General features: G+C 51.2%; 1 protein-coding gene across 2 annotated transcripts; it reads right to left on the bottom strand.

The window, feature by feature from the left end:
* Positions 1–1764: 1764 nt before the first annotated feature.
* NLRX1 (NLR family member X1) lies at positions 1765–15371 on the bottom strand. Of its 2 annotated transcripts, none has more exons than XM_079103129.1 (10): positions 15173–15371; positions 13137–13262; positions 12517–12586; positions 11995–12083; positions 10899–11518; positions 9529–10341; positions 5241–5836; positions 4452–4538; positions 3369–3620; positions 1765–2961 (listed from the first exon to the last, which is right to left on the bottom strand). In XM_079103129.1, exons 2-10 carry the CDS (start codon positions 13204–13206, stop codon positions 2640–2642), a joined length of 2919 nt encoding a protein of 972 aa, XP_078959255.1. In that variant the 5' UTR covers positions 13207–13262; positions 15173–15371; the 3' UTR covers positions 1765–2639. The 2 variants fall into 2 exon arrangements, with proteins under 2 accessions (XP_078959255.1, XP_078959254.1); XM_079103128.1 differs by having other exon boundaries at positions 15050–15370.
* Positions 15372–16072: the final 701 nt, after the last annotated feature.

The raw sequence follows: 16072 nt of genomic DNA, 5'->3' as shown, positions 1-16072 counted from the left end.
AAAGATGGAACTCCAAACTGCTTGCCCCTCGCTGCCCCCATTCAGCTTCGAAGCAGCCAGAACGACCGACGCCCCTTTTCATTTCCTTAACAAGCAGTTATGGGTTCCTAAAGCTAAAGGGGGGAATGAAGCCAGAATTGGGAACAGGTAGTTAGTGTAGAAATAGGGGATCAGGTCAAATCGAGGAAGTGGAGGCCATAAAGTCATCTGCCTCTGCAAGTTGAAGACTGCCCCTGGAAGAATGGAATGTCAAGGATCTCCAGAGGCCATTGATTACCAAATTTACCTGCCTTTATCAAGGACTGTTTATCACGGACCGCAAACAAGGGGCTGCTAATTGGTGGCCCGCCCCCTGGGCCCTTGCCTGCCTGAAAAGTCGATGGCATCACCGCCTGGATTCACACTTTGCATGTCAAGCCTGCACCACCACCAGACCCCAACTGGAAAGTGGAAAAATTGGACAACCCCCTTAAGCTCCACATCCACCATGTTCCTGCTCCTGTTGACGCACCTCCCGCCGATAAGTAGTCCCAACCCTCATGCTTCCCAACAACTAACATGGCAAGTCCTCTCCCAGACTGGAGATATAATATGGAGCACCACCAGGGAGAAACCCCTTTGGGCTTGGTGGCCGTCCCTAACCCCAGACATCTGCACCTTAGTAGCTGGGTTAAATAATTGGGACATCCCTACCCTGACTTCTGAGGAGGCCCATAGACATTGGCCAACATCACCCAGGCCTTTCGGGGGAACAGAATACCGCCTAGTTGAAGGGTACAACCCAGGATGTAACTACCCATGCTCCCGTGACAATCTAAAACAGACCCCTTTCTATGTCTGCCCCCGGGATGGGAGGTCACGGAATATGGCAAGGACATGCGGAGGTATAGACCATTATTATTGCTCTGCATGAGGGTATGAAACTACTGGCAACACTTATTGGCACCCCACCTCCTCCTGGGATTTAATAACTGTACAGCAAAATCTTACTGCAGCCAAATGTAACAACCAAGGGTGGTGTAACCCTCTGAACATCTCCTTCACGGAGTCACCTTCATCAGGGAGAGAATAAGTGCTGTACAGGTAATAATAATAATAATAATAATAATAATGCTCAGGCAATCATACCAGTCCCTCTGCCAAGGAAATAGCTTTGGAGAAGAGTATATAGAGACAGAAGTTCCATGATTAGAACTTACCAGAAAAGAAAATGGGAAAATGAAAGAATGGACATTTTTTTAAGCTGTTTTATCTTAACTCCCTAAGGTCACCCTCCCAGTCATCTCAACTCCCTAAGGACTCCCTCCCATTGTCTCAACTCCCTAAGGTCACCCTCCCAGTAATGGGAACAAAGCCCCTAAAGCTGTTCCAAGAAACAGCCCCAAACAGAGAGTAAAAGAGTAAATTGAGCCAGTTAGCTAGATAGTGCTCAAACAGTAGGATTACCAGAAACTATTGACCAGAATCTATGCCCTGTTGTAAAACATGTTGTATGTTATCAGCAAACCCAGACCCCCTTTGAAATTTCCCGGCAGCTTTGTTCCCCTTTTCCCTTTCATGTGCGACCCCTCCCGATGTGTGGTCTCTGCCTTTATAAACCTACAAGATTTTCTGCTAGGGACTCGACTCCTCGAGTTGGGTCCCAGCGCGCTGGAATAAACACCTCTTGAGGTTTGCATCAAGTGACGCCTCCTGCGGTTGATTGGGGTTGCCGTCGATCCATGGGACAGAGTTGGGGTTTCCTTTTTGGGGGCCTTACAATATCTTATATGTAGGTTCCTCTAGCCACTGCTGCCTCTGAACCTAGAATCGTGTCACCAGCTCCAGGTAGGCCATGTTCAGCTCCTGCAGCTACTGGTTGCAGTCCAGCAGCTCCAGCCCCTCATGCCCAAGGACCCAGCGCGGCAAGCACAGGGTTGTCAGTGAGGCATTTCCCGATAGCCCCTCCATCAACAAGGAGACGCCTGCTGCCAGCAGTGGGTTGTTAGGCAGCCTGTACAAAATGGTTAGTAGTTTACCCAGAATGGCCAAGAACAGTGCCCTTTCTTGGGAGCATCAGGAAAGAAAGAGGAAGCCACAGTAGGTGGGAGACATGGGGCTTTTTAATAGCAACAAGTTGGGTACACCTGGCCCTATGGACCACCCAGCCATGGGTACCAGTGTGATAGGGAGCATGAATGTGAGGGAAAGCACCAACGTGAGGGCATCCTTAGTGTCCACAGCTGAGCACAGGCAGGAAGAGAGGCCCTCCAGCATACCTCCTGGATGGCAACACCACCAGCATGGCAGATGTAAGAAGTATGACCCTTGGTGGTACAATCAAAGGCTCCCAGAGCAGAGGGGGAACCAAAGTTGGTGGTGGTCCTCGGGGCAATCTGGTCACCCAAATGCCTGGTCATCCTTAGTCCTTCTAGCCAAAGAGAAAGGATGCACACTCCATCTTCAAGACCACAGTATTGATTGACCATATTTGACCCTAGAATTCCAGACTTAGTTGGACATGCCCCCATCCTACACAGCTGTGCCCATTGCTTTGACACCAGTGCAGAAGGGATCATTCTAGGAGTAGTGCAAGCTGGGAGGTCACAGAGGAAGTTTTGGAGCCAGTGGTCCCATAGCTGGGTTTCAACTGCCATGTCTCAGCTTCCAGGGCCTCCCAGCTGCTCCAGGAGGGCCCTGACCTCACCCTCCACTCGCAGCAGCTGAGCCTTGCGCCAAGGATTAAGGGTGGCGCCTCGGCTATCCTCAAGGTCACGCAGCAGAAGCTCAAGGTGGCGCTGAACCCGGGCCCGATCCCAGCTGTTTAGATTCCGCTGGACTTCACTGAGGATCACTGACCAGTACTCCGACACTGCTGTCCCCTCTGTCAGCGATGCCACAACCCGGGCCCTGCCTTCAGCAGTGCCTCCCAGGTCCCGCAGGACCTGGCGGCCCTCTGAGCTGAGTTCATTGAAGTAGAGGCTGTCAGGAAAGGGAAGGGTAGACATTCATCAGGGATCTGGGAAGGAGGGCCCATGAAGACAGACAGTCAGGAACCCCACAGCTCCTCTCCTACCACTAGATGTGATGGGGTACAGTCTGCAGTAAACCAAAGAAGGGTGGTGGCCAATGGGAGGCAGGGACTGACATGAGAATTCAGTAGGACCCAGGATAACAGACCCTTAAGAGAAATGGTGCTAGGGAATTGGGGCAGGGTAAAAGTCAATCAGAGGAGGTGAACCAGCTCAGAACTGGATCGATAAGAATCAGTGAGAATCCAGGAAGAGAGGATAGACGCCAGGCCCAGCATACTCTCTGAGGTAGGAAGAGCACAGTGGACAGAGGAAACCAAGGAGCTAGGGACCCATGGTACCACCGACAGGACTCACTGAAGTAGCTCCAACGAAGGATGCTCCCGGGCAGCCTTGGCCAGGGCCAGGGCTGCTGTGTCACCAGCACCATTGTAGGCCACATTGAGCTCCTGCAGCTGCTGGTTGCAGTCCAGTTGGGCAGCCAGCAGCTTCAGCCCCTCATCCCCAAGGCCCGTGTGCAGCAGGGACAGGTGTGTCAGTGAAGTATTTCCTGCCAGCCCCTCCATCAGCAGGCTGACACCCGCCGCAGTCAGTGGATTGTTGGACAACCTAGGGTCACAAGCAACCTCATGTTATAAGGACCCATTGCAAATGCCCTGTGCTGGGCTTCAGGGCTTTGAGTCTTGCAGGGGCACAGCCTGGGGTGGAGACAAGACTGGACAGAGAAGTGTAGGCCCAGGAGAAGGAGACAGATAAACACAGGTGCAGTCCCTGCAGAGAGGGGAGAGTAGGGGAAGGCTGGCTCCTCCTTTCTTCTCTTCTGTCCTTTCCATCTCCTTTTCTCCATGACTCTCTTCTTCCCCATCCCCTCCCTCTTCTTCACACTATTTCCCTTATTCGGCCCTTTCCCATCCCCTTCCCAGCCCTTGTTCTTCCTTCCCCTCTAGTCCCCCCATCCTTCTGTCCCTCCTTCCTTTCTCTTCCCTCATTCACCTCCTCTTACTCCATCCAGAAACTGGAAACCCAGACATCTGGGTTCCTAGTAAACTGCCCAACATTTTGAGACCTTCTAGAGAAACTGCCCAGCATTACAGTAGGCTTTGTCAGGCTGCAGGGAAAATTCTGGGAGGGAATCCGTGGCTCTGTTACCAGGCAACCAGCCTAGGTATTACAGCAGCCTCCCTGTTCCCCAAGCTAACATTAGCCACCTGAGAGGCTTTCTTAGCACCTACTACTCGCAGCATCCTTACCCCTGTCCTGTGGCTTATAATGGACCTGACTGGGGATGGAGGGACAGGTAATGGCCTCAACTCCCACCCCCTTTACTACAGCATGGGTGGGCCTGTGCCAGGTAAATTGTAGAACAGGGAGCTCGCCCTTGACCTGAGTTGGCCACATACTAGCCAGAACCTCCTTCCAGCCCCCTTCCGGGACACTCACCTCAGGGTGGTAATTTGGCACTGGTCATGCAGTAGCAGGTCTCGGAGGTCCCTGCAGGCCTCAGGGCCCAGGTTGTTGAGCTGCAATCTGGAGCAGAAGGTGGCCAGAGGGGACGTGAGAGGCCAAGGAGGGAGTTCAGATGGAATGTTTCTATCTACTGTGCCCCTTCCTCACCAGCCTGCCTCTTGCCATCCACACCTGCCCTCCCTTCTTTTGTTGTTCCTATCACCTCCTCCCACATCAGACTTCACCATCCTACCCTGCTGTGGACTGGGTGGTTTGTCCCCCAAAGGTTCATGAGTTGGAGGCTTGGTCCTCAATATGAGGTGCTGGGGGGAGTATAACCTTTGAGAGATGAGGCCTGGTGTGAGGTAATTAGGTTATTGGGGTGCTTCTCCTGGAGGGGATGAATGCTGGGCTCATAGAGAGAGTCAGTTCTTATGTGAGTGGGTTGTTGTAAAGCAAAGCCACTCCATATTCTTGGTCTCCTTTGCATACAGCTATTGCCTTTTCAGCTCCTTTGACATATTGCAAGGGTCAAAGGGGCCCTCATCAGAGGCTGAACCAAAGCAGGTGCCTGATCTTAGATTTTAGCCTCCAAAATTATAAGTAAATCTCTTTTCTTTATAAAGTACCCAGCCTCAAGTATTTTGTTATAGCAACAGAGAGCACACTTTCAGACTCTCTGGTCCTTCCTCAGAACCTCAGTACCTGTTTCCCTGGCAATTTCTCCTCCCCTCTTCAGCTCCAATCTTCTCTTCATGCCTATGCATGAGGATCAGTCCTTACCCCAGCTTCCGAGCACGTAGGAAGACGGGCATGATTGTGCGCAGCCCAGCAGGATCCAGCTGGCAGGAAGCCAAGTTCACCTCATCCAAGGCATGTCTGCCACTGCCCAGTACAGCTGCCACCACTGTGCACTTGAGAGGTGTCATGCGTACACCTGCCAAGTTGAGCTGGCGCAGGGAGCTGAGCACCTCAGCAGAGAAGCGCTGGTTCTGGAACTCATAGTGGAAGAAGAGGTGGTCAAGAAGCTCTGATGGGGGCAGCACCTGCTGGCCCAGTTTGCCCAGCTTCTTCTTGATGGCCTGGGCATTCTCCAAGGCATCCAGGTTCTTGATGGGGCAGCCGAGCTGAGCCAACACGGCACGGTTGTGGGCAGAGAGAAGTCCCCCCATGAACATGGGGAAGAGCTCAAAGACTTCATCCTCCGGGGGCTCATCTGGGTGGCGCCGGGGGCCCTCCACACCCAGGATACTGGCACCCATCTGGTCCAGCACGTCATCATTGTAGTAGTCCTCCTCTCGGAACATCTCTAGCACCATGGCCTGGGCCACCGCCTCCCGGCTCTTACCTACCATGCGCCCAAAGACTCGTGGAACCACCTGGAAAAGAAGCAGGGGTGGCTGCTGTGGTCTCCCATGTGTCTGTTCAGTCTTCAAGACTCAGCTTAAGGTATGCCTGGGCTGCTTTAGCCTCCTGATCTCCCTGAACTCCCAGCACAATTTGCCTGATCACACCACCCCCCTGCTAGAGTACTCTCCATGGCTCCCCACTGCCTGTATGGCAAACTCCAGGCATTTAGTGTGGAACATGAAACATTTCATAATGTGGCCCTAGGCTGATTTTTCCAGGGTCATCTCTCAAACATTTGTCTCACACACTCCAGACGTTAGGAACTGTTTAATTTTTTTCAAGCACCCACACATTTTCGAATGGTGAAAAGGAATGAGCATACACAGTTGTCCCTCAGTATCCACAGGTGATGGATTCCAGGACCCCTCATGTATACCAAAGACCCATGGAGGTTCAGTTCCTTATATAAAATGACACAGTATTTGTATATAGCCTACACACATCCTCCTTCATACTTTAAATCATCTCTAGATTACTAATGATACCTAGTACAATGTAAAGACTATGTAAATCATTGTTACAGTGTAACTATACTATGTAAATAGTATTGGAAAAAAGTTTATATGTGTTCAATATAGATGCATTGTGTATCATTGTGTATGTGTGTTACTGAGGATTGAACTGAAGGCGCTGAACTATACCCCCACTCTTTTTATTTTTTACTTTGAGATAGGGTCTCACTAAGTTGACTGGGCTGGCCTTGAACGTCCAATCCTTCTGTCTTAGCCTCCTGAGTTGCTGTGATTACAGGCATGCAGCACTGCCTGGCTAAGATGCAATTTTTTTTTTTTTTTTTTTTGGTACCAGGGATTGAACCCAGTGGTGCTTAACCACTGAGCCACATCCCCAGTCCTTTTTTATTTTGAGACAGGGTCTTGTTAACTTGCTTAGGACCTTACTAATTTGCCCAGGCTGGCCTTGAGCTTGTGATCCTCCTGCCTCAGCCTCCCATAACTGGGATTACATTATGCCTAGCTCCAAATAATTCCAACCTGTAGTTGCCAGAGTCCATGAATGTGGAATCAATGTATGCAGAAGGCCGACTATCTTGTGCCCTTATTTTGAGATTGAGCTAGGTGTTATAAATACATTACCTTCTTCAACATCCTCATTATCACAGTGACTACAACTGATGTATCTCTACTATTTTGAGGTCCTGACAACCACAGTGCCATCACAAGTCTCCCGCTTCTACTCACTATGCCCCATCCTGTCAGCTTTTCTCATCTTCTTGACAGTGCCAGGGGTTCCCCTCCATCAGAGGCTCCATGATGCAGCCTCGTCTGGGGTGTTTCCCAACTCTTCTCTCAGCTAATCCCTACAGGGATCAGAGCGAATGTTCTTCCACAGTAAGGCTTTCCTGACCCTCCAATCCAGGTTCCCCCATCACACACTTTCATAACATCTGAAACTTTTCTTTCTAGACCTTTATCATAATTTCTCATTATACAGTTATGCTGACTTTCTGTGTTCAAATTGTAAGATCAGAAAAGGCAGAAACCTGAAGTTTTGTTAATTGCCTTTTCTCACAATCGAACACAGTCCCTGGAACATGGCAGGTTCTCAAATATTTGGCGAGGAGATGAATGTCTGGGAAGTTTGAGATGTCACCTCCCATCCCCGCAATGGTTCTGAGTTTTTTGTTTTATTTTGGGTGCTGGGGATTGAACCCAGGACCTTGCACCTGCTAGGCAAACCACTGAGCCATACCCCTAACCCCTTTGCAGGGGTTCTGAAAGGTAAAAGGGAGGGTCTATTCCTCTGAACTGTGAGACTGCTTGATAGCATTTCCCCTCATGTCAGGGTTTTTTCATTTTTTATATGTGTGGTTCCTACAATGAAAGTGATAGTACCCCTTTTCCAAATACTAATCTGGGGACAAGATCAGAAAATGTCACCCTGTGACGCTGAGTCAATGAGATTGTGAAGATGTCTGGGAGGGTTTGCCTATCATGTGCAAGACCTGAGTTAGATCCCCAGCACAGAAAAACAAACACACACAAGAAATAGGATCATAAAGAAACAGACCAGTCCTCTACTAGGGCAATATTCCCTCTGAGAAGGCTTGGGTGTACAGTAGGTTTTCAAGATAATTGGGGAGTTCTTGATTCCATTGAGAGGCCACAGCCTCTCCCTGAAATCCAGATAAAGCAAGGACAGCTTCAAAGGGGTGGGTGGTCTCAGCAGTGCCTATATCCTCCCATGAGGCAATGCTGTGGTCTGGGGTAAGCTGTAAGAGTGTTTTATGTTAAACAATTGAATAGCATTTATTATGTGCCAGACCCTGAGTACCCATTCATTTGATCCTCATGGTAGGTCAATGATTTAAATTCTATTATTATCCCCATTTAACAGACGAGGAATCTGAGGCACAGAGAGGTTAAATAACATGACCAAGGTTACCTAGCTAGTAAATGGCAGAGCCTGGGACTCCCAGCCAGGTCAATGGGTTCATGGATCCCTATTTTTACCCTTATGTTTTGTTGTCTATAAAATGGAAAACTTGCTGGGCATGGTGTCACATGCCTGCAATCCCAGTGGCTCAGGAGGCTGAGACAGGAGGATCACAAATTCAAAGTCAGCCTTAGCAACTTAATGAGACCCTAAGCAACTTAGCAAGACCCTGTCTCAAAATAAAGTATAAAAAGGGCTGGGATGTGGCTTAGTGGTTAAACACCTCTGGGATTCAATCCTCAGTAAATAATAATAATAATAATAATAATAATAATAATAGAAAACACACTGATGTTCTAACTAGGGATCTGCCTTCTCAAGACTAGTTACCAGCATGTCCTAGAAGACCCAGATTCCGCAGCAAAGGACCATGGCCTGATAGAAATATTCCCAATACCATCAGGACAGTTAAGCAGAAAGAGTAGAAGACTCAGAATCACAAAACCCTGAGCTCATATCCTAGTTGTTCTGCTTACTGGGTGACCTGGGACAAGTTCCTCCTCCTCTCTGAGCCTCAGTTTCCTCATTTCAAAAAGGGATCATAATAGTATTTCATTTCCAAGGTTGACATGAAAAACAAAAGCAAGAACCCTGATGAAGCGCACGGCAGACCTCAGCAGAGTAGCTCCTCCATCCCTCAGGAACTTCCTGCCTCTGCCCTGTTCCTAGCACAGCCCCCAGGCCTGATGCTTGGTTTCTGGAGTGGACCTACACCCAGATGGACTATCCTAAACCAATTACAGATGCCATTCATCCTTCCAGAATAAATGAATAAAACGGCATCTGCTTTATAAACCTGTCTCTGTGATTTGGTTAGGATGAGTCATCGCTCCAGAGCCTAATCACCTCTGGGGAAAGAGATACAATCGAGTTTCTGGGTCTCCAAAGCAGAGGACAGACCCTGAACTGTAGTGACCCTTGCCTCCCAGCAACAAAGACTAGGAGGAGAAGTGCAAAAGGGAAACTGTCATTAGGAATCCTGTGGGATTGTTATTAGGTCCCTATGCCCTCAAATTCCACCCCCACCATAGCCCCCAAGCCTTCCCAGTCTGTCTTTTTTCCTTAGGCCCCAATCTCCCTATAAGACAAACTATCCAGAGCTGAACCAGAGCCATCTGTGCAAGAGGAGAGGAGAAGGGGTGAAGCTGGAAGGCACACAGGATCACAGACACGGAAGGAGAAAGGGTTGGGGCTCAGGGGCTGTTACCTTGAGCAAGTTGAAGAGCAGAGGCAGAATTCTCAGAGGCAGCAGCTTGGCCACAATGCCCAGTACCAGGCTGACATCCTCTCCCACACGGCCCACGACCTCAGCCACTTCCTTGCTCACCCGCTGCAGGGTTGTCTTGTGCAAACCCAGTACAATATAGAGAGCAGCCAGGTATTCTTGCATGGCAGGCACAGTGAACACGAAGGTGCCCAAGTGTCCTGGCTCCACACATGGGGCCAGAAAAAACCTTAGGGCATCCCGACGGAAGACATGCAGAAGCTGAAACTCCTCCTCTGTCTTGATGCCAGCCTCCAGGCAGCCACGGACATCCTCTTCAGAGAAGTAGGTCTTGCGGGAGGACACCCCTTCGTAGGCCAACTTGCCCATAGTTCGGGCAGCATAGGCCATCAGGGACAAATTGGAGGGGTCAGTGCTGTCCAGCGTTTCCCCACTGAAATTGAGGCGCAGGAAGCTGGTATAGATGCTTGTGAGGGTCTGGCCAGCAGGTGTGGGGGCATGCAGGAAATGCAAGGTGGCACAGACAAGCCAGCAATAGGAGGGCAGGAAGCAGGCAGCGGCAATCTGGTGATGCCCTTCCAGGTTTCGGGAGAGCATCTGCACCAGGTTGTCCCGCTGAGCTGGTGTGGCTGAGACACCCGCACCATGTCCACAATCCGGCTGGTTGAGGCGGAGCTGGAAATACAGCTTTTGCAGGTTGGTATCAGAGAAACCACAGATCTCTCCATAACGGCCCACATACTTGCTGGGGATGCGGCCAATGGCAGAGGGACGGGTGGTCACCAGAATGCTGGCCTGGAAAAGGCATGATCGAGAGTTAAGAAAGACCTGAGGAGTCCAGAGCAGAGGCTCATGCTTGTAATTAGAGACTCAGGAGACTGAGGCAGGAGGATCACAGTTCAAGACTAGCCTCAGCAACTTAGGGAAAAAAGAACTGTGGATGTAGCTCTGTGGTAAAGAGTCCATGGGTTCAATCCCCAGTAACAAAAAGAAAGGAAAGACAGACAGAAAGAACTTAGCGCCTTGATGGCCTCAACTCCCTGAAAGGCTGAGTGTTCAAGGATGAAGGGGACAATGACTACAAATAACTATACCAATTACTGAGTATCTACTATGGTCCTGCGCACTATATGCAGCATCTTATTAGATCAGTGCAATTCAAGGACAGAAGGAAACAAAAGCTCAGGGAAATCAGTGACTTGCTTGGGGTCACAGAATAGGGAAGTGGAGAGGCTAGGACTTGAACTAACCCAGTGCCTATCCTACTCAACAAACATACAGGCCCAAGACAAAACTCCTTAGGGGGTAGGCTAAGGGACAGCCATGGAAGGATGTGGTAAGGGACCACCCACCTCAGGCAGCATGTATTTGCGCAGCAGGTTGACCATGATGGCAGCTGGTGCCCCTGGTTCCTCAGGGTCACTACAAAGCCCTGTGCCTGCCAATCGGAAGTCAAGGTTGAGACGCTCCAAGCCATGGAGCACAAACAGAAGGCGGGATCCAGCAGTAGTCATCAGGGGCAGAACCTCCTTCAGTGGAGTATAGCGCTGGGCCACAAGTTGGCACAAAGAGGTGGGGGTGGGTCCCAGGGATGACAGGTCTTCACAGGAGAAGGGGATGAGTAGCTCAAAAGCTGGTAGCCGCCCATAACACCAGTCCAGGACCATCTTGCGCACCAACGTGCTCTTGCCTGTACCCACTGTCCCATATAGCACTACCGTCTGCACCTTGCGTCCACAGGCATCCGGGTCAAAGAGCTGAGACAGGGCCAGTGCAGGGAGCCCAGCTGGAGGTGGCTGATGCTCCTGGGCCAGCCCAGCAGATGGGCGAAGCAGCTCATCGGGGGTACTCTCACGAATTACAGGGTCAACATGGACTGTGTCTAGTGCAAAGGTTGGACCAAACTGGCGTTCCTCTCTGGGCAGCCGGATGAACCATTCAGCCAGATTCCGGCGGTGCCGCTGGATAGCTTCTGGATGGGAAGACAAGGCACATGGGTCAGGGAAAGGGACTGGAGATGGTGGCGCTTAGGGCCAGTCAGGATGGTGGTAGGTCAAGCTGGGAGTCAAGATACAGAACACAGAGATGCTGGGACCAGAATGCTGCTAGGTGTATCAGACTGCACCAGAAAATGCAGATTGTCTGGAAAGTTTGGAATACCTATGGCCGAAAGTGGGGAGCCTCCAGACACATAATGCGAGCCTGGCTGCAGGGTTATCTGTGCATGGTCCTAACTGGCTGCTGGACCCAAAATCAGATGAGGTAGGGAGAATGTGTCTCTCCAAGTGCATTGTACATGGTGCATGTGCACTGTGTGAGTGTTGCAGGAAGGGATACACAGACAGAGAGACCACTACTGGATGGCAGTGGCTCCTCATCCTGCTTCTCCTTCTAATTCCCTCTTCCTTTGTCCCCCTTTCCCCAGCAAGATCCCAGACAATCCTTTACCAGCTGCAGAGATGCTACGGAACACCTGTCCATGCCTCCCTGATGGGGGAGCACTGTCTGCTGAGCTTCCATGGTGGCGTGTAAAGGCTCTAGGAGTGAGAAGAGGGGATGGACTGGGATCAGAATACAGAGCTCAGTCCCTGCACAGGCTCTGAGTCCAGACCAGTCGGCACTGCTGGACTTCCAGTTTCCTGAGACTCTGGACATCCAATTTGAGAGCCTAGTCTAACTCTCACAACCCTCAAAGGGACCGAGGGCATGGCCCTGGCCCTCCAGCCCCTACTGTTGACGGCCTGCCTGGAATTCAGGCTGGCCACCACCAGAACCAGCCACTACCCACAGGTCTCCACACCCCCTCCACTAGGACTTCTACCTAGATGACCTAAGCCAACTTCTGTACCCTCCCTACCCCCAGAAGTCCAACCCCCTCTCTCAGCAGATCAAGCTAGCACCATGTCCCAGCCCTTCCCAGTCTCCAGGGCATGCCCAGAGGCATTCTAAGGCATGACACCCAGGCCTCACCTAAGGGGGTCAAGGGGAGGCTCCCGTTTAAGGGACCAACTCCAGTGGGTCAGGAAGGGGATACGCTCATCTACAGAGAGAAAGAAGAAACAGCATCTATAGATCCCATCCACATTTCCCCACCAATACACAGACCCCATGTCTATACCAAATCCCCCCTTATTTGCTCTTAAAGTAGGACACACTGCCCCCTTTTAGAAATTTTTATGCGATCTTATATTTCATTATGTGACTGATTAACATACATTGCCCCCCCACCCCATGAAAGCAGGAATTACATCTGTTTTTGTCACAATTATATACCTAAAACTTAACCCAGGATCTGGCACATGGCCAGCACAGCAAATATCTCCTGAACACAAAAGGAAATCAGATAAATATTCCTGGATTTATGCAGCTATAAGAAGCCCTGGAAAATCATCTAGTGCAGCTCCTTTACTTTAGGATAGGGAAAAAGGAAGTTCAGGGAAGTAAGGTGACATGCCCAAGGTCAACAGCTAGAGAATCTCAGAGCTGGAAATAGATCACTTGGTGTCTGGATTCCAGCTCTCTTAGAGGCACCATCAAGACCCCGAAGAGGAAGAGAGAGGCAGAAACACAAACCCCAGCTTCCTGCTCACCTGGTGGCCGGGATGTTCTTCCCAGACCAGAGCACCAAGAGGCCCTGGGCAAATGGTATCTCCACCTCATCCTGAGAGAGAAGTTCAGAACCTGGGAGACTTACCACCACCTTCTATCCAGTTCCCCTGCAAAAAGAATAGTGTGAATGAATTGCCACCCCACCGCTGTCCTCCCATACTCCCTACATACCCCTGCCCCATGCCAGTTAAGGAGGGACCACCTCCTAGGAAGAGACTCAGCCTTTTCTCAGATGTCAGCACTATAGAAGCCCAGCTTCAGCTCTCCCCCTGAAAAATCCCACCAGAGTGATTCCATTTTATCTCCTACCACCTCTTGTCTCTTCCCTGAGGCTTCACAAACACCTTTGTCCTGAGTTCCAGCCCCCAATAATCTGCATTCCCCCACCCCCTCGACTACCTGCAAGCTTACCCAGGGGTCCTATGTTCATTTTCAGTAGCTTTTCTGGGCCTAGATTTCCCAGTAATGATAACTCCCTTCTGCTATTGTTCCCTAGCCATCAGGTCCTTTTAGCTGAGTTTTAATGGTTTTATCATTTTATCTTCCCTGTGACTTTTATGTAAGCTGTCTTTGAGGCTGGCATAAATAATAAATGAGTGAGTGAATGAACTTCCTACTTGGCATATCCAAAAGGATATGCTGCTGCTGCTGCTTCAACTTCACCCAGGCAAAACTGAACCATCATTCCCCTCTCCTTTGAGTGCTTGGCTACAGATCTTCCCAAACACTGGGTTTACACTGGAAACCTGGTCTTTTGTTTTTTTCCCCCCTAAATACTCCTAAGCCCCTTCCAGGCAGTGGGAACAGTTCCAGCAACTCCTGCCCACTGCTTTGCCTTCCAGTTCTCTAGTGCATCATCCCAGAGTTAAAAGGGACCTCCCAGGATCTACTGGACCCCCCATCTCCTCTTGACCTCTCTACCTTCAGTCTCACCCATTCCAACCCCTCATTCCGGGCACTAATCACCTCCCTAAAGTCTAGGTTATTTAAAAGTACAAACGCCTGGCCCACACAAGCTATTCCTCTAAGCTTGCCCCCAGCAGGCACCTCCTTCTCCAGGTTCACGTGATTCTTGCTCTCACTTTTCTAACTTTGTTCATACATTTTTCTCAGCTTGGAATGGCTTTTCTCCTTTATCAGAATCCCATCCAATTTTCTCCCCCACCTCAGGTTTTTTGTTTGTTTGTTTGTTTGTTGTTTTTCCCAGGGGGAGCTCTACCACCAAATTACCTTCTCCAGTCCTTTTTATTTTTTATTTTGAGATAGGGTCAAAATAAAATTGCCCAGGCTGGCCTGGAACATCCTGCCTTGAATCCTTCTGCCTCAACAAAGTTATTAAGTTATTAGATTATGGCCATGTGCCATGGCCCAGGCAGAATTCCACCCAATCTTAAGATTCTGCTCAAAGATTCTCACTCCTGAGAAGTCCTTCCTGAGCCCTTACATGCAGCCTAGTCTCCTTCCCTAAGATCAGGGTTTAGGAGGAGGGTACACTCAGGAGCTGCATTGGGGGCTGGTTCTTAGCAGAGCCAACCAGCACAGGAGCTGGCTGGGGTGTTGACTGGGCTCAAACAGGAGTTCCAGGAACTGGGGAAGAATTAAGGGAGTCCTGGAAACCTGGGAAAGTTCTGGGTGAGCATTAGATCCAGGGCCACTGAGGCAACGTGGGACGCGAGGAGGGATGAGGGGAGGCAATTCTCTGATGATCATCCAAGTCTGTAGACAGTAAGAAAAGGAGGGGGCGCAGCAGGAAAAGAACAGGGACCGTATTCCTGTAAGTCCAGAGGTCCCCCACCAGACTGGGTCACAACCTGCTCCTAGTTTCAGGTGGCTTCGGGGACTGAGGGGGGAAAAAGGCCACATGCCCCCATTCAGCGACCCAACTCCGTCCTACTTGTTTCCGGCCGCGAACTCCCAGTGGCACTTGCCGGTCCCGGCTCCCCGCCCGCCTGTGCCCTGGCCAAGGGCAGCCGCTCAGCCGGGGTCGGAGGGGCGCTCGAGCCAACTAGGCCTTTACCCGCGCCCGGTCGCCGCAGCCCGGCGGGGCGGACGCCGGCGTCTCCCGCTGGCTCCCAGAGTCCCTGGCTCGCTGGATGCGGCGCGGCGCTTCCTGCCCGCCTCCGCCCGCCTGCGCGGAGCCCGGCCGGCCCTGGCAGCAGCCCCAGAGCCAGGACCTGAGCAGGCGAGCCTAGGCGCTGGGGCCGCGGGGTTCTGGAGGTGGGGGCCCTTGAGAGCCGCGCGGGGCGGGGACTCCTGCCCCACCCAGCTTGCCCCCGCCCCCTCCGTGGGCACGGCTCTCAACCCCCGCGGGCCCTGCAGCTGTCCTGCCCCCTGCAGGTCCCAAGCGCCAGTCCTGTCCAATGACCTCACTAACCACCTCCCAGGCTGGGCTTGTTGATTCGCCCATCTTACAGACGAAGACCCTGAAGTTCAGAAGGGTGAAATGACTTGCACAGATTGACCTAGCTGGAAAGCACAGGAAACAGGACGATCTGGGTCCTGGATCCTCTTACTTCACCCCTGGGCCTTCCTGAGAACCTCATCCCCCAGGGCATCCTTCCCTCTATACCTTCTCAGCCTATCTCCAGGCAGAGAACCCAGCCCGTCTTGGGTCCTCCCTTTTGTACCTGGCCCACTTCAGGTCCCAGACCTCTGTGTGTGGCCTCTGGTCATTTTGGTTAGGAAGGAGAAAGAATGGTGGCTGGTGGACAGTTCCCACCCCAACCTGCAAATCCTGTCTGACATCCAGTCATGGTTTTAGCTCTGGGGCTTCCGGGTCCTCTAAACTCTTATCCCTTATCCCTGTGCTTTCACAGGAGGAACACCCAGGACTCACGTAGGACAGAGGAGGAACCACCCATCACCCCCAGCCAAGGCACACCTCCAGATGCAAACATAGGTGTGCAATATGCACAGA

This window comes from Sciurus vulgaris, assembly GCF_902686455.1.
Source record: "Sciurus vulgaris genome assembly, chromosome: 11".
NCBI classification, from domain to species: domain Eukaryota; kingdom Metazoa; phylum Chordata; class Mammalia; order Rodentia; family Sciuridae; genus Sciurus; species Sciurus vulgaris.
This window is presented reverse-complemented; position numbering and strand designations above follow the sequence as displayed.